This window comes from Danio aesculapii, chromosome 15 (assembly GCF_903798145.1).
Source record: "Danio aesculapii chromosome 15, fDanAes4.1, whole genome shotgun sequence".
Taxonomy (NCBI): domain Eukaryota; kingdom Metazoa; phylum Chordata; class Actinopteri; order Cypriniformes; family Danionidae; genus Danio; species Danio aesculapii.
The window spans coordinates 32,934,728-32,953,500 of NC_079449.1; the positions used below are offsets into that span (position 1 = coordinate 32,934,728).

At 37.8% G+C, this 18,773-nt stretch overlaps 1 protein-coding gene across 1 annotated transcript in view; it reads right to left on the bottom strand.

Moving 5' to 3' along the window:
• Positions 1-18,773, bottom strand: part of c2cd3 (C2 domain containing 3 centriole elongation regulator) — an 82,025-nt gene that overhangs the window by 51,168 nt on the left and 12,084 nt on the right. Inside the window, 7 exon segments of the mRNA XM_056473268.1 lie at positions 7,689-7,824; positions 7,917-8,089; positions 10,022-10,205; positions 10,276-10,447; positions 11,799-12,042; positions 17,305-17,456; positions 17,532-17,957. Of these exon segments, the coding sequence (XP_056329243.1) occupies positions 7,689-7,824; positions 7,917-8,089; positions 10,022-10,205; positions 10,276-10,447; positions 11,799-12,042; positions 17,305-17,456; positions 17,532-17,957 (1,487 nt within the window).

Genomic DNA, 18,773 nt, shown 5'->3' on the forward strand with positions numbered 1-18,773 from the left:
AGGGATAACGATAGAGACTTTGAGTGCTCTTCCAAAGCATCTTCATCCTCTGTGCTGGCCTCGTCTTCACTGTGTCCCTTTATGTTCCATCCGAGACCACAGGCTGAACTGAAGACTCGCTCTCTGTCTGTATGATGGGAAAAACTAATGGAGATTTCAAGGCCTCCTGCTGAAGTCAGACCGTGAGATGATGATGTGCTCTGTGGAAGAGAGAGACTGTACCAGCCAGATATGCCTGTAAATGGATTTAAAAAATGATAGATCTTATATTAAATATTTTATTACCATTATTATTCAGCTTTGAGACAAAATAAATAAACTTCAAAACACTATTACATTTTAATCCAATTAAAGGTGCAGTATGTGAGTTTGACACCCAGTGGTTAAACTAGGTATTGCACGGCTGGTTCAAAACACACCCAAGCGCAGGTTGCCAGATTGAAGGAATATTTTCCATATTAAAAGGTTTTTTTTTGTTTTGTTTTAACCAATATCTGAAATTTATATTTTAGAAACTGCTGCTATTTCTCACTGGTGAACAACAGGATAAACTGTGATCACCTCAGGTACACCTCATGTGCTTTGTTCAGCGTTTATGTTAACAATGCGAGTTTGAATGCCATTTTGCATGACACTTTTACATTTATTGCCATCAGGGCTTGACATTAACTTTTTTGATCACCGGCCACTGTGCCTAGTAGTTCTCCAACATTACTAGCCACTCTGCATTTTCACTAGCCACAATTTTGTTGTTTGGAAAATATATTTTATTGCATAAATATGACTTTGACATGCTAAAATTTTTTGATTGAGATTTTTTGTTATGTCCGCATTCCACTTTTTGTGTGTCGTTAGTTTTTTATTTCACATGACATTTCACAGCTCACCAAACAATAGTTATTTCTTAGCCACAATTTTAAATGTCAAAACAAGCTAAATAGAGCTGTATACTATACTTTTTATTTAACAAAACATTTCTAAAAAAAAAACAAAAAAAAACTGACTTTTAAAAAATAATTATTGTCATTTATCTAAATGTGTTCTGGCTAAAGGTCTCTCAGATCACCAGTTAACTACACATAAATGAGGATTTAATCTCCCATTAAAGCAATGTTATTGTAAAAAATCATAATTAAACCATAGTAACAAAAACTGTGAGCAAAAGAAAGCAGGTGAAAAACATACAGTGTGTGACAATGAAAGGATGATCACACGCATGCGGTTAACATTAGGCAAATTAATAACCTGTTCAAAGAGAAAGCAACCGGTGCTGCATACAAAAAGACAAATCTGGAGCTCTTAAAAGCAGCATGACTGTGGGTGCATGAGCATAACTTTTTGTCTAGTCTATTTCGAAAGAGAACCGATCACAGTTGCGTTTCCAGGCACAGTTGCTTCACGTTTTAAACAGTCGCGTGCATCACATCAGCTGTGAGTGCGAGTGATCATCCTCTCATTCAGTATTCAACCTGCTTTCTTTTACTCGCGCGAACACAATTATTTTTGTCAGCCATGCTAGTTCTTGATTCTAACATCACGCTTGCACGCTTTTTGGGTAATTCTTATTGTAGAACCCTGCTTTTAAGAAAACTACAGTTTAAAAATGATTTTCAACAAGTCAAAGTGGTTAGTGGGAGTGTCTGTCTAACCCGCCACAGCTGAAATCTACCCACATTTGGCAGGTTGGCGGGTGTTAATGTCAAGCCCTGATTGCCATACTACTGAAAGCTGCAGCAGATAGTTCACCTCAGGTCTTGAAAATACACCATTGAAATTGAACTTTAGAACTGTGACTCAGTGCAAACCAACACATATCAGTGATTCAGCATGTACATTTAATATTGTTAAAAAGGTTTAATATGTATTAGATCATAAACCTTACCATTTAGTTGAAATGCAGTGAGTGCACTATTCTGTGCTTCTGAATGGCTGTATTTAAATTTCTATCACGTTTCATCTGGTACAAACAGCCAAATTGCTGCAAATCACTGCAAATCTCATAATGTAGCAAGTTGTTATGACACAGGGTTACAATGTAACCTGCTCACCTAATGTTTACATTCGTAATATTCATATAATTTGCTAATTAATAACCTCATGTGGAACTATGAATCCGCATCTCATTTCGCAGGCTGCTACTATCCACCGGAGGTTGCATTTCGGTCACAAACACACACTTTTAGAGCTTTCCTGACTGAATGAATGAAATACACGGTTTTCCACCAGGACAATCTGGGGATCTGAAATATAACTGGCTAAAGTGGCAGTGGGTGGGTAAAAGAACCAAAAGACAGACATTCTGGCACGTAGCGCACATTTTCAAAGCAGAATATCTGACTTCAGCTTTGTTTTTCAGATAAACAAGAATGTTCACTTAGCATGTTTCTTAAATATTTGCAAACATATGATGGTATTTTTATGCTTTAGAAGAGTCACAAACTTACATACAGCACCTTTAAGATCATACTTTATGAGTACATATACCTAGTCATTTAGCAGACACTTTTGTCCAAAGTGACTTACAATCGAGGCATTTAGCGAATCAACAAGAAGATTTAGTGCTAGAGTAAAAGTACTAATAAGCAGCCAATATCTCATTAATAGGCAGGTAATAAGCCAGAAGTTAAGAATTGATACTTAAACTAAAGTGTTTTTTAAAGTATCTAAATTCTGCAATACAACATAATAATCAAAACTCATACCACTTCTTTTATGAATCAGATCTGCAAGCTTAATTTTCACGGTTCCCAAGACAATGTCCTTCGATCTTTTATCAACCACTACAATGAGAAGAAACACAGTAAATAGTATTTACATTTACAGCACTGAAATGGAGTGATCACACAAAAAGATAAGCGTTAAGACATAACTTAGTTTGTCTGATTTGAGCTAAAAGACAATAGAAGAAACCAACTGCACTTTAGTGAGTAAATATTTTTCTGGAGCAGCAAAATGTAGAATTTACATATAGCAACAGCACTAGCTTTAGATCATTTAAAAACATGTTCTGTTGTAAATGTAAATATAATATATAATACTGAAATACTGAATAGCAAAAAACACCTTTGCAGATTTTCATCTTGTAATTTTTTATTAATGTGTACCTCTCTTAAAATGTTGGAAACTCTTGAATGTATCCAGTCCATATTAAGTAAAACTAATTATTTAAACAGAGAAAAAGACTAGCTAGTACTTGTCACGATCACCAGCGATATAACAACCGGAGATCGCTGGTAAACACTCACATGAACTACAAATCCTCCATGTTTTGGACTACAACCCCCAGTCATGCAACACACACGCACACGCACGCACGCACGCACGCACGCACGCACACACACACGCACGCACGCACACACAACCGGTTCCAGATCCTGACTGATTACACTCACAGCTGAAGCTGCTCAAGAACTAATTCATGGACTATATAAACAGCAAAACACACAATGGTGCCGAGTCTTCTGTAACCAAGGATGTGACACTGATAACAGGGGTGTGGATCCAAATGTAGGTTTTTTAGAGAGGTCGGGCAAGCAATGGTCAGCACAGGAGCAAACAGATGTATATGGGCAATCCAGAGACGTAGTAAGATACACAGGCAGATGGTCACAAGGCAGGCAGCAGACAGGAGTAAACAGATAAACTAGGCGAGGATCAAAACAAGGCAAAGCAAGACAAATGAAACACATTGTAATGTCACTATTAAGTGTAGGAATGAAAATTATCATATGCATTTGTTGTCTTTTCTACCAAAGAAGGCTCATGAAAATTCCAAAGGCAGTTACTGATTAGATCAGAGCCTGGTCTGTGGACTTTGGGGGTTTTACGATGTGGTCACATGTTGATTGGTCAGTTTGAATGTCTCAGTGTTTGGGCTTTAGTCACATGGTCAAGAAAGATACAAAATAGGTGGTAAACTCTGCTCTGGCTTTTTTCCTGGCCAGCGCTCTCCTGCTCTGCTCCTCTCCTCTTCCAGAGTCTATCTTCTCTGCCTCTTTGAGGCCTACTAGCTCTCTTTGTCTCTCCCTCCCCCTGTCTCTCCTTCTACTTCTGGTAACTTTATTTTTATTTAAGCTGGGTACAATTATTATCATATGTTTTTATCATTTCATATTTTTTCATTTTATACAGTTAGTTTGTAATTAATTCAGTAGTAACTATAGAGAATTATTGTCATTAAATCATTTCATTTTCAAATATTTGTGAATTACTTTTGATTTAACATCAACATTTAATTGCTCCATATTGCAATACAATACAAATCACATAATATCAACGCTCTCCCACATTTTTAGATATTAATACTGCCCTTATTACTGTTTTTGGTATAAGATTGCAGAAGAATGGTTTGACTAGAATGTAGTTTTACACCATTATGCTGTTAACTTTTTAGTCTTTCGGCAAAACTACAGTTCGAACTGCTGTGGTTAAAACCTATTCTTACAACAGCTAACAAGACTCAGCAACATGCGTGTGTTTGAGAGGTGAATATATAGTCCAGGTGATGAGAGGGAATGAGCCGCAGCTGTGAATGTCTAATCAGTGATGACTTGGAGCAGGTGAGTGTGTGTGTTGCATGACTGGGATTTGCAGTCCATTATGAGGTAGGATTGTAGTTCATGTGAATGTTTTCCAGCGATCGCAGGTGATCCTTACAGTACTGTATGCAACTGACCAATATTGGTATTAGTATCAGAATCATTATTCATTATAAAAAAAGGTTGGGTTCCACACAATTTTTGTGTTGGGACAACATGAAGAAATTAAGTGAACTGATCAGTTTTACAAATTTTAGTAGATTAAACATAACACAATTATTTCATCCCAAAACAACAGTAAGAATTGTGTTATTTCAGCTCATTTTAAACAAGTAGTTTGAACAAACATCAAATTTTTTAGCATTGACCAACAAAATCCTATCAATAGTGCATCAATAGGTTTAACTAATAGTGTTTTTACAACATAGAGCTACACACATTCATGGATAATTTGTAATATGGGGTTATATAATTAACGATTGTATTTTTTTGCAAACATTTTCTCTCTAAAGGGATCCAAACAGCGTTAATGCAAGAGCAAGAAGACAAAAGATGTGAGCGTGTCTACTTTCGGAGGTTGTTTAACTCACTTTTGTGTGTGTCTCTGTTGAAGATGGTGAAGTAGGCCATGGCGTCCTGCAGGAGTTCAGCCAGACTGACACTCTCTCCGCTGTCTCTCTGCACCAGCAGGTTACAGCAGAACTCAGTGTGATGCTCAAACTCTGGGCAGAAGCTCCTGGCCACCACACGTGTGCTTCGAGACTCGCTGTCCGGCAAAAAGGAGAGCTGCACAGTGATGAATGAGTTCAGGCCCACTTCAGAGTAATACTGCAGCGAGCTGTCCGAGTCTGCAAGAGCTCTGAAATAAACACAAAGATGATGTGGAAATAAAAATGTATACAATCTAGTAATTCGATTAGCAATAGTATATATTCAAATCAATTCAATTCACCTTTATTTGTATAACGCTTTTACTATGTAGATTATGTCAAAGCAGATTTGCATAAAAGATTATAGTAAATTGAAACAGTGTCAGTCCAGTTTTCAGTGTTTAAGTTAAGTTCAGTTCAGTGTGGTTTAATATTTACTACAGAGAGTCCAAACACTGAAGAGCAAATCCATCGATGTGCAGCTCTAACTGAAAACTTATATTCTTTGTGTTTTTAAAAATCTAATTTCATTCAAAACTGCTAAGTGTTGAAGACATTTTAACCTGTTGTCTTTATGCACTTCCTGACCATCGGGCAGGGTCCCAACAACTGTGGCTTTGTCTCCATTAGTGTCAAGTCTGTCAGGCTCTGTCAGGCTCCATTAGTGTCAAGTCTGTCAGGCTGACTGGATTAACACCTATGAATTTTGTTGATTAGCAACTATCTACCTCCTTTAGAATTCTCTCCACTTTCACCTTAACACTGCCCCCCCAATCCAAACATATATAATATGGACAACACTGCACAATCAGCATGATCTCTTTAAAATAATCTTTGTTTGAAAACAATGTCTCCAGGTTGGTTTCTGAAATTCTCAACAATGATCAAAATAGTAGCTGGGTTTAGATCATCTCATGTTGATATGGATTTTAAAGTATTGAATGAGAATCGAGTTATGAAAATGTCGGATTTCGTATTAAAAGCCATTAACTTGCAAAACATGTTTTTACACTGACATGAGGTGCTAAAACCACCTCATGTCAGTGTAAAACTTTAGCGAAAAGGGTTCATGCGAACAATGGGACATGATTACACATTTGACGAATAACACTGATACAGTGAACATTACATTCGCATGACTTTTGATTATGCTTGTCTTGCTTGCCTTGCCAGGTTACCAATACTACAGTCAGCCACTCTAACAACTTGATGGAAACAAACCAAATTCACATTTGTTTTTGTTTTTTTTGCAAACTTCGTGAAAAGATTCGTGTCACGTTAGGATAGAAACCTGGCTACAGACAGGGACATTCTACCATTTTAAATCAATAAAAGTTTCCTTATTTTGTTTTTAGGTTTCGTATAATAGGGTTACTCCAGTGCTGTCATAGTCGATTATAAATACCCCACTTACTGATGGTCTATTATGCATGGATGTCATTAAAATGTATATGTTTGAGGCACATGCAGCTTACGAGCAAAACAGGCAACATTGGGTTTTGTGTTATGTGTTGTGTTGTGCCGATTCCATTGTTGACAGCAATAATAGATGATTAGATGAATAATGAAATGGATTGGCACTGGTACATTTAGCTTATTAAAATGTAATAGGTAAAAACTGAACTTTCATCCATGCGAGGTACATAAAGCAAATGATAACTAAATGACAGAAGCCTTCAACATGTCATGGACACTCATCATGAGTAAACACTGTTGGCCTTTCCAAATTCTTCAGAATTTTCCTTATGATGTTCAATATGTTATGCACATTTGTGAAAAATATCACTGTATGTACAATACCAGTTGCCTGTGTAGTACATCTAAGACTGTGCTATTGACATGTATTTTATATTTTAATATTATCGATCACAGTTTTTTTACAATTCTCTTAGCATTTTATTTACAGTACAAACATTCTCATTTGAGTGCGAGAATGCTTGCGTTTTGAGTCAGGTTTGCTGTATCAATTCAAACATTGGTGCATGAAAAGAGGATTTTTGTAGTGCAGAAAAAAGGTGCGCTTTGAAAATGTTGACAATACAAACCAAACTCTTCCATGTTTCAGATTCAACTACATTGATTGAGGGTCAAAGTAAATATCGTTCATAGGCATTCTGGGTAACTGTTAAGGTAACTGTACGATTTAAAAGGTAGATAAAATAAAATATTTTATCTTTTAAGATATTACTGATAGCCAGTATGAAATAAAAAAAGCATAAACAGTCAAATAAGTACATATGTCAGATATCATACTATTTTAACAGACTGCAATAAATGTATTTAAGTATTTATTCATTGCTTTTTGTGATTTAAAATTGGTTTTATAAACATCAATTTTTTTATACATTTATAAAATTACAAAAGCTTATTTATTATATTAGGTTTTTATAGTGTTTTCTGATGCTTTTTTTTTCTTGCCATGTGTCCATATAATGTCATTTCGTTCTGCATTACTGTGATGTCTTGAATGACAAAAGATTGGAAACTGAGACTGACTCACTTGGCTGCAGCTTGCAGTCCAGCAGCTCTGTGAATCTGCACAACCAGTGTTACTCTGCGGGAGGGAACGACACCACTCTTCAGTTCCACACTCCTCATTGGTCGAGACTTGTACTGAACGGTCACTTCAAGCAGCCCTACAGACAAGCAGAGACAGAAATAGATACGGCTCAGATTGATGTTATACTGTGTATGCCCTCTGTTCTGAAAGAATTAGATGCAGAAGTACCAGGTGGCTGGGGCTGCGCATCTATAGGCCGGTCGGTTCTTGGTATCAGAGGAAGGGAGAAATGTTGTGCTTCTGTCTGACCCTGTTTCTGCATGGTCACCATGGCACACAGCTTGGACATGGGCAGCAGTCCTCTGGCTACAAGCTGATCTCGTACGTTTGGGTAATAATACCTGAAAAGGATTTTCAAAAGAAAACAAGTCTACAATCAAGCAAGTAAATAATAAAACAATACTGCCAAATAAAAATGATTTATATGTTTACTTTTACATTTACATTATTCAGTAAAAATAGAAAAAAGTAGACAAATTTTTAATTCCTAAAATGAAAAGAGGGATGGAGATGCAACAACAAACAGATCGTTAACTAAAAGGGACATATTTAGAAATGTTAAAAATGTAAAAAGAAAAGAAATAAGAAAATATCACTGAATAACAAGAATGTGTTATTCTCAAAAAGCTCAATAAAAAAAAGATACATGAATCAAAACATTTAATAGTAATATTTAGGGATGCTCTGATCTATCAGCTGAAGATCGGTCTCTGCCGATAATCCCATTTCATGACTCGATCGGTACTCACCAATCTGGCCGATCTCATGAACCGATCGCAGGCGTTTGTTCATCAGTTTACAAGCAGAGGAAGACGTATGTGCGCTCCTGTATATTATACATAGCCTATGTGTGACACAACAGTAAAAATTATACAGATGCGGTGAAACCTGTTTATACCTTCTATTGGTGCAACTCGAGTGAGTAATTGTACTTCCAGTGATTTGAGTTGCTGTGACGCGAGCGGGGCGATCGCCCCTATCTAGTGTCTCATCCATCCTTATGACCTCTTACAGAAGCTCTGCGAGTCTCCCGCATATTCATACTGGCTCCGTGATCCCCAAAAATGAGTTAAAATCGCGAGAGGAAAACAAATCGCGAGAGGAGCAGTGATGGTCTAATCATTTGTTAGGTTTAATGAATAGAGCAGTAAAGATATCATGAGTGCAAATCCCCCTCTCTCTCTGAGAGATCTGCTGTCAATAGACGAGCAAATATTTGAATGGTTTTGCATGTATTTAGCCCTTTCTACAAATAACAACTGAAAGTTCTGTCTTTTTGACAATATTGCAAGTTCACAAAAACTGGCTGGAATTATAGGATAAATAAAGCTTATTTGTTTCTTAAAATGAAAATTTTATATTGTAACTTCTCGTAATATACTTATTGCAATAAACAGTAGTTTATAGGCCTATTTCCTTTTCGTAAAGAAGTATTAGATTTATACTGTAGGTGCACATTTTTACTTCTTATGCATCAAATATGCCCTCCAAACTTTTTCTTGACTGAGACACGTTGAACTCTTCTTTCATCATTTGCAGTGTTTTTAAATTGCTTTGTTTGTAATTTTTCTCACCAATTTTTGTGTCCATGTTATATTATTTCTGTGAAGCTGTTATATTTCGCCTAGAGTAAGAAAAGGAGTTTTTAATTTTTTAAAAGCCTTTTTAAGGTCAAAATTATTAACCCCTTTTAAACTTTATTATTCAGTGTCGGCCGATCACCATGACAAGTAATGAGTACTCTGTATCGCTGCAAAAATCCTGATCGGAGCATCCCTAGTAATCCCTAATATGTATATTAATGAGATATCAATTTAAAAAAAATATTACTTATTTATATTTTCGCTGTTGGAAAGTGTCTACTTGTATTTATTTATACACTTTTTTTCTATTTATGCATTTAATTATATTTATTAATATTATTATTATTATTATTATTATTATTATTATTATTATTATTATGTCTCTCCATACCCCTGCAATTTCAAACTGAATTACTTGAAAGCTGGATAATCTGGGTAAGGGTTGTGGGGTTTGTGAATGTGTATACTTGAAAATCAGTAAAAAAAAATGTAAATCAAATATAAATATTACATTTAATACAACTCAAATTGAAATATTACCTAAAAAGAGGCTCATTTTTAATGCTAAAATGTAAATAAACTAATAAATAAAATAATATATTTTTTTCAAATTATACATTTTTCCAAATAAGAGATAAGAGATCCAAATAAATAAATAGATAACTAAAAGAATGAACAAACAAATAGTACCTGCACCAAACCTCAAACTGCACTCCTCCTCCGCCCCTCAGTCCCTGAAGGGCCAATGAGTTTAGCAGTAGCCTTTGCACTGGGACGTCAGGAGGAGCCAGCAGGACATGAGTCTCGTTGTGTCCAAACATAGGATCGGGAACACAGAGAGTGGTCTCAGATCGAAATGCCTTCAAGTCCACATCTGTGCAAAATACAGCTGGTTAAACTCAATCAAAAGATAAATATATACAGTCAGCAAGAGACCAGCTTACTGCTCTCGACAGCATGTGTGTCCATGTTCTCTCTTGACTCATTCTGGGAAGGGAAAGAGTACTGGATATAGCAGTCAGCTTCCCCCCATACTGTGGACTGCAGAGGCGTCAGACCCTTCACTCTCTCGACCCGGACCATGAACACATGCTCACGCAGGACATCTGCAGTGGCCTAAAACAATATTCATCATTCATTAAGGTTCCATTTTAACAGAGGGTACTGTTCTTAAGATGTCAAATAAATCTCTGGTGTTCCCATAATGTGTCTGTGCAGTTTCAGCTCAGAACTCAACACCAATTTTTTTGTCTGTGTGTCTTGTAATGCAAATGAGCTGCTGCTTTCCAGAAGAGGGTGGAGCTTTAACCACTATTCTGACACTCCAGAAACAACAAAACAATCGAATCTCATGCAGACTTAAAGCCAAAAGGATATTTTCCATGTCCTCAGTGGCTTGGATGTCAGGAGTCTATGGACACTGTCATGGTCATTGGTGCATCTTACAATAGAAATGGTGTTGTTTTTTTCTGGCAGAAAGAAACAGACTATAACAGACTCTGGCTGTTATATAGTGGGTAAACTGAAATGCTTACTACTGCAGTGGGGCTGCGAGTGTAGTAAATTCCAATTTTCAAGGTCCTATAGACTGAAAATCTGGAATATTAAGAGTTCGATACATAGAAATGAAATACCTTGAGCCTCAAACACTATTGTTAGCAAGTTCTTTTATATAAATTCTCCAAGTATAAAATCCTGGTGAAAACGTGGGATCATTAATATGCATCCTCCAAGCTGTGCTTGATTAGCCACAGTGTTTCCAAAGGAGATTACAACAGTGATCACGTTTCCCTTATTTTTTAGTTTATCCAAGCTTGAATTCTACTTTGTATGTCAGACTCTCTTTTTGAAAACAAGACTGGCATTATAGAGCTCTCAGAAAATGGAATTAGTCATTGAATATCTGCTCTTACGTCACAGTTCATCGTCAGAATGCAAAATTCGGGAAAGTTGGATAATACATTTATTTAAGTTTGACGCATATTAATTCCTGCACTGTTCACATGCATGTAAAAAACACAAAATACAACTCTAAATACATCTCTGCCGGCCTCTTTTGTTGAGTAGAATTATAATTTAGCCTATATATCAACCATAAGCAAATTTTCATTTTATACACTCCTTCTAGCTAAAATAAACCTATCCACCACTTAAGTTGAAAATATAATTTACCAAAGGTATCTAGTCAATATTTTTGGACAACTGAAGTATGGTTAATTTGCATGTGTATTTCAGAGTACAACACTATGTGAGTGTGTGTGTGTGTCAACGCCAGTTAATGACATGAGCTGCGGAGAATCTGGGACGAGCTCATTGATATTCATGACCATCATAAAACTAAGCTTTTCATTCTAGGTGTAATTCCTGCAGTTATAAATGAGTATATAAAACCTATTTAAACCTGATATGTTAACATATTTAACATATTACATCAATGCATTCGATCGCAGCTTTAACGTGAACTTGCCTTGGCTTCCGTGTGCGGCCGGTGGTCTAGCATGTGTGCTGGTCGAGGCACTGCTATGTCATGGCTCAGCTCGTCATCCCTCATCCGCTGCAGGGCCATGACCTGCTGTGCTTGACCCATTGCTAAACACACCCTGAGGTTTCCTCGCGTGCTGCCGCTGAATACATCCACCACAGGCATATAACTGTCCACACCAACCACTGGATACTGAGACTGCAGGAGCAGCTCCGAGATCTTGGGGTCTCTGAAAACAAAACAAAAAGAAAGGTTAATTACAGATCTATGTTCTGTTGTTATTTCAGTTATTCATTAATTTTCCTTTAGTTATCGGGGCTACCACAGCTGAATGAACCCCCAACTATACCAGCATATTTTTTTATGCGGCGGATGCCCTTCCAGCCGCAACCCAGTACTGGGAAACACCCATAAACTCACACACTCATATACTACAGCCAATTTTAGGTTATCCAATTCACTTACACCACATGTCTTTGGACTGTGGGGGAAACCAGAGCACCTGGAGGAAACTGACTTAAACACGGCAAGGCAAGGCAAGGCGAGGCAAGTTTAATTATATAGCACATTTCATACACAGTGGCAATTCAAAGTGCTTTACATAAACAGGAATAAAAGAAAAAAGTATAAGAGAAATAAAAACAAATAATAATAAAAATGGTAAAAAAAAACCCATAAAAACAGATAAAATGTGTTATAAAAGAATGAAAAAGAAAAGAAAAACATAATAGTGTGATCTGTCGGATGTAGCACAGTGCTCATTCAGTAAAGGCACAGCTAAACAGATGTGTTTTCAGTCTTGATTTGAATGTGCCTAATGTTGGAGCACATCTGATCATTTCTGAAAGCTGATTCCAGCAGCGAGGGGCGTAGTAGCTGAAAGCAGACTCACCTTGCTTTGACTGAACTCTTAGAATTTCTAGTTTATATGATCCTAAAGATCCGAGTGATCTGTTAGGTTTGTTTTCAGTGAGCATATCTGTAATGTATTGAGGTCCTAGGCCATTTAGTGATTTATAGACCAGTAATAATACTTTAAAATCTATTCTGAATGTAACTGGGAGCCAGTGTAAAGGCCTGAGGACAGGTGTGATGTGCTTTGATTTCCTGGTTCTGGTCAGAATTCTGGCCGCAGCGTTCTGGATGAGCTGCAACTGTCTTTTTGGGAAGGCCAGTGAGGAGACCGTTACAGTAATCCACCCTGCTGCTGATAAAAACATGAACTAGTTTCTCTAAGTCTTCACTGGAAACAAAGCATCTAATTCTTGCAATGTTTTTGAGATAATCGTTTGCTGATTTACTGACTGCATTGATATGACTATTAAAACTCACCAAGATACTTGACCTTATTTTTTGTTGTTTGACCTTTAGTACCAAGGTACGCATTCACCTTGAGAACCTCATCTCTGTTCCCAAACGCAATCACTTCAGTTTTCTCTTTGTTTAACTGAAAAAAGTTTTGGCACATCCAATTGTTAATTTCAATGCATTGGCATAGGGTGTCAATGGCGCTGTAGTCATTAGGCAGTAAGGCTAGGTAGATCTGAGTGTCATCAGCATAGCTGTGGTAGGAGATTTTTTCACATTATTTGGCTCAGAGGGAGCATACAAAGGTTGAACAGGAGAGGTGCCAGAATCGAGCCTTGTGGGACTCCACATGTCATGGGTGTCCACCTTGACCTATGGTCACCTATACTGACATGGTAACCTCTCCCTTCAAGGTAAGATCTGAACCATTTGAGGACCGTCCCAGACAGCCCAACCCAGTTTTCCAGCCTATCCAGAAGTATGCTGTGATCGATAGTGTCAAATGCGGCACTGAGATCGAGCAGTGCCAGCACTGTTAGTTGTATGAATCTGTATTTAGGCGGATATCATTGATTATCTTTTTAAGAGCGCTCTCTGTACTGTGATGTGGTCTGAAATCAGATTGAAAATTGTCTAAACACCCTCTGAAGTTTAAGAACTTGTTAACCTGATTACTTTTTCAATGATTTTGCCAATGAATTTTGGAACAAACTCCACACACAAATGGCAATTGGCCTAGCTGAGACTTAAACCAGCGAGCCACTGTGCCGCCTGTTGTTATTTCAGTTTAACTAATATACTTGTTCTTTATTATTTTACTGTTATTTATTAATATTTAGAACTAGCTTGAAACATTTTTGCTGGCCATTGTATATGTGTATTTACACACATTAGGGTTTCACATTATCTCGTTTCAGCATCAATATCACAATGTGTGAATCTGCAACAGCCACATCGCAGGATCTGCAATGTTAAATTGGAATTATAATGATCAGGCACCATACACTGTAAAAAATGATGGATTTCACACAATTCCTTCATGTTCAAGTTAACTAAGTGGATTAAACATAAAGCAATTAAGCATATATTGACTCCCTTTTCAAAACCTAAAACCCAAGAGGAGAAATGCCAACATGGATCAAGCAGTGTGAGGGGCGCTAAAAGAGTGGAGTTAAGTTGGTTTTGTTTTCGATATTCCTGACACATTCAGTGATAAATATTTAGAACTCACACACATCTTACCCTAAAAAGATCTAAACTATGTTTCCTTCAAAAATACAAAGCAGGTTATGTTTCCCAGATGTCTTTTTCTTTTTTTCGCTTGATGTTATGAGCACTGCTCAGTTTAAGCCCTCGCAATAGTAGTCATACTAATAGCAATCATATTTCCATCTGTTTCAAGCTACGAATATTTGAAATTACATATCAACAGAACAAAACGGAGATGTGATCACAAACTGAGCACTTGCAATCAATATACTTCACCCACAGCTGTATTTCAGTCATTTATAATCCTCATATCCATGTCAGAGCTACAATTCACTGATGTTTTCATCTGTCTTTTGGAGTTTTAGGTGACAGCATTATATCGGGTTAGTGTCTGCTTTTATATTTGTTGTCGGATTAATATTTGCTGGTAGGGAAAGTCTATTTGTTGACTTCTGCTATTTATACTTTGAGTTGCATTTAAATTTATTTATTTTTTCCACTCAACTGCAAATTAGAATAGAAACGGTCTAAAAAGCACACCAACATACCGACAGTTATAGGTACTGTTCATTGTTATGGTCAATGATGCTAATATTCGGCACAAATCCATCAATTTCCCCTTTCTGGCTGTTCTTTTTGTGAATGAATTATGTAGAAGCACTGTCCATGCGTGTTTCCTAACCGGTTAGTAACGCTATATTTCATTGTACAATAGTCTATCAGGCTTTTTGGATAAAAAAGGGAAATCACGGTTTAATGAGTTATTATTAGATTATTTTTCAATTTCACCTCTCCTGCTGTGCATAAACGAAGCTGTTGAATGGTCAGCGTATGAGGCGGCTAGGCTAAGCTAGCTTCAATTTTGATTAAATTATTTTCTAATCGGTTGCCTATTATGTCTTGAATATACCCCTGTAATGCGTACTACAGTCCTTTTTTGTCTGGCTTTCTCGGATATCTCACATGTACGCCAAAAATGACTAATTATATCCCTGGCAATGCACGACACCAGCGCATACATATTGTAATAGACGTGCCAGGCACAAAAGCTTGAAAGGCGTAGCAACAGTAACTGCTTCCATTCATGGCCAAGATTTTGAAGAAAGTAGTGTTCAATCAAGTCCTAGACTTTCTTACTCAAAACAACCTCATGGACAACAAGCAATCTGGCTTTAAGAAAGGCCACTCAACTGAGAGTGCCCTGCTCTCGGTCGTGGAGGATCTCAGACTGGCTAAAGCAGACTCTAAATCATCTGTCCTCATCTTGCTGGATTTATCAGCTGCTTTTGACACTGTAAACCACCAGATCCTGCTAGCTACGCTTGAGTCACTGGGCGTCGCAGGCACTGTTATTCAATGGTTCAGTTCCTACCTCTCGGACAGGTCATTCAGGGTGTCGTGGAGGGGAGAAGTGTCCAACCTACAGCATCTAAACACTGGGGTACCTCAGGGCTCTGTTCTTGGGCCACTTCTCTTCTCTATCTACACGGCATCTTTAGGAACAGTCATCCAGAAACATGGTTTTTCCTACCACTGCTATGCTGATGACACCCAGCTATACCTCTCTTTTCACCCTGACGATCCCTCGGTTCCAGCTCGCATTTCAGCCTGCCTGTCAGACATTTCACACTGGATGAAAGATCATCATCTCCAGCTTAACCTCACGAAAACGGAAATGCTTGAAGTTTCTGCCAACCCGACTCTTCACCATAACTTTTCAATCCAGATGGACAGAGCAACCATCACTGCATCCAAAATGGTAAAAAGCCTTGGAGTAACAATTGATGACCAACTGAACTTCTCTGATCACATTTCTAGAACTGCTCGATCTTGCAGATTCGCACTCTACAACATCAGAAAGGTCCGACCCTTCCTATCTGAACATACTGCTCAACTCATTGTTCAAGCTCTTGTTCTCTCCAAACTGGACTATTGCAACTCTCTGCTAGCCGGGCTACCAGCTAGTTCTATCAAACCTCTTCAGCTGCTTCAGAACGCAGCAGCACGAGTGGTCTTTGATGAACCCAAAAGAGCACATGTCACTCCGCTACTCACCCGTTTGCACTGGCTGCCAGTTGCTGCCCGCATCAAATTCAAAGCTCTGATGTTTGCTTACAAAGTGACCGTTAGCTTGGCTCCTTCATATCTGCTCTCACTTCTGCAGATATATGTGCCCTCCAGAAACTTGCGTTCTGTGAATGAACGTCGCCTCGTTGTTCCATCCCAAAGAGGGAAGAAATCACTTTCCCGAACTCTCACATTCAATCTGCCCAGTTGGTGGAATGAACTCCCTAACTACATCAGAACAGCAGAGTCACTTGCTGTCTTCAAGAAACGACTAAAAACGCAACTGTTTAGTCTCCACTTTCCTTCCTAATCTGCAACTGCCTCTCTGGCTATACCACTAACTGTGCCCTCTCTCTCTCTCTCTCTCTCCAAAAAAAAAAAAAAAAAAAAAAAAAAAAAAAATTTACTAATGCTTTGCTTCTTAGACTTTACACACCTGAAACTTGTCTATAGAACTTGTTCACTGCTGCTCTTATAGTTGTGTAAATTGCTTCCTTGTCCTCATTTGTAAGTCGCTTTGGATAAAAGCGTCTGCTAAATGACTAAATGTAAATGTAAACTAAGGAGGGCAGAGCTTAGCGAAGGGTCAATTAGAAGTTTGTAGCTTTAACAATGATTAACTGTATTGAGTTATTTAATATTTAATATTTAATTACTGAATCTGTACCCAGATACCATAAACCAGTGTTTATTTCACTTTTATCTGTGCTCTATTGAATTTATCTCTGATTTTAAGTTGTTTATTACATTTTATGCAGATGCACTCCCCTTTAAAGTCATCCCAATCAATGTAAATTAATGATTTCTCTCCAAATAGAGCTATTCAAGTCATCAGGTGAAAAAATAGAAAAACTAAATATCGCATATAGCCCTAACATACATGCATGTATATATTTCTCAAACTTACCGGAAGGACATGTAAAACTGGTGGAGTGGTAGTTTTACCAAGCCAAGGAGTTTATCATGATCTGAGCTGCTTGCCCTCAACCACACTTCAATGACCATCATGTTGTTCTTCATTCTCTCCAACAGATTGGGGCTCAGTGCGACTGGAGCCACCTGTATCATGTTAGAAACAAAGTTATTTAGTGCCTACCACTAAACAGCTAAAGCCCTTTCCTCAATTCTCCTTACCTGAGTAAAGCTGAATGTTGGATTTTTCTGGCCCCAGCTCACTGCAGATCGAGCGGTTTCATCAGATCCGAGAAGCTTGCAGTTCAGGTACACGTTGGGCTGCATAGGTGCACAGTTCAAATCTTTCCCATCAGGCACCATGAGCAACATGTGGAGCAGAATCTCAGTGCTCTCCACTTCCTGCCGCCGAACGGAGCTCTGGAATCTGACGTGTGGTGACGTGGATCGTGATCTGGCAGGAGGAATCAGAATACTCTGCGCTTGAGGAGATGGATCTCTCCTGTTGTCGCTCGCACATAAACCCTTCGGTTCATCATGCTCTTCTATCAGAAGAGAAGGGAGAGGTTTCTGTGGACTTGGCATTTGCGTTGCAGGTCTTTTTTTAGAGGAGAAATTATTCTTGTCCGCTGCTAATTCAAAGGTCACCTTTTGAAAACAAATAAGCAACAAGAATGAATGAGTTAGATTAATACAATATCCTTAATTTTGGCTCGAGATCTATGAAACCAAAAGGTCACCCTGAAATCATAAGATTCTATCTAACATTGTTTGTCAAATTCTGTGAATTGTTCAGAAAACAAAAAAGGTTTAATCTATGCAGTCAAACTTTAAAGGTGCAGTAGGTGATCTGCCAAAATGCTAACCGTTAGCATAATAGCTTTGAAAACACAGTCCCTCCCCTGCTGTCCAAAGCCACGCCTCCTGAAATCACGAACATGCACCATAAAGATGACAGTAAACCATGTCATTCGCCAGTTAGAAAACTTAATAGTACTTTATAATACTACAATTCCTAACGAAAAACTGTAATATATCTAGCACGTTTTCAGTTGTGTAGCAAGCAAGACTTAATGTCATAATGTGCAATATTTCATGAATCCAAGAATCGCTGGTCTCACTCTCTCACGCGGTGTCCTAAAGCGACTACTGTATGCTTAGTGGTTAGCCAGTGGCGTGCAGGAATTACACTTATTACTAAGCCATACTTACATGCTACTTATGAAAATCAAAATAGTCACATCAATCTTTCGCGGGAAGATTTTTAGTGGTTGAGCAACACTTCTGTGCATATAACCCATTCGTAAAACAACACAATCTACATCAGCTTTGGGGGACTAAAATAGTTTTAAAACATCACATTACCTGTCTAACAGAAATACTTCAGCCATGGTGTTGGCCTTCCTCCAGCGCGCAAAAGTAACTCCAATAATGATTCAGGATTTGAAAAAGTTTTGATTTAGC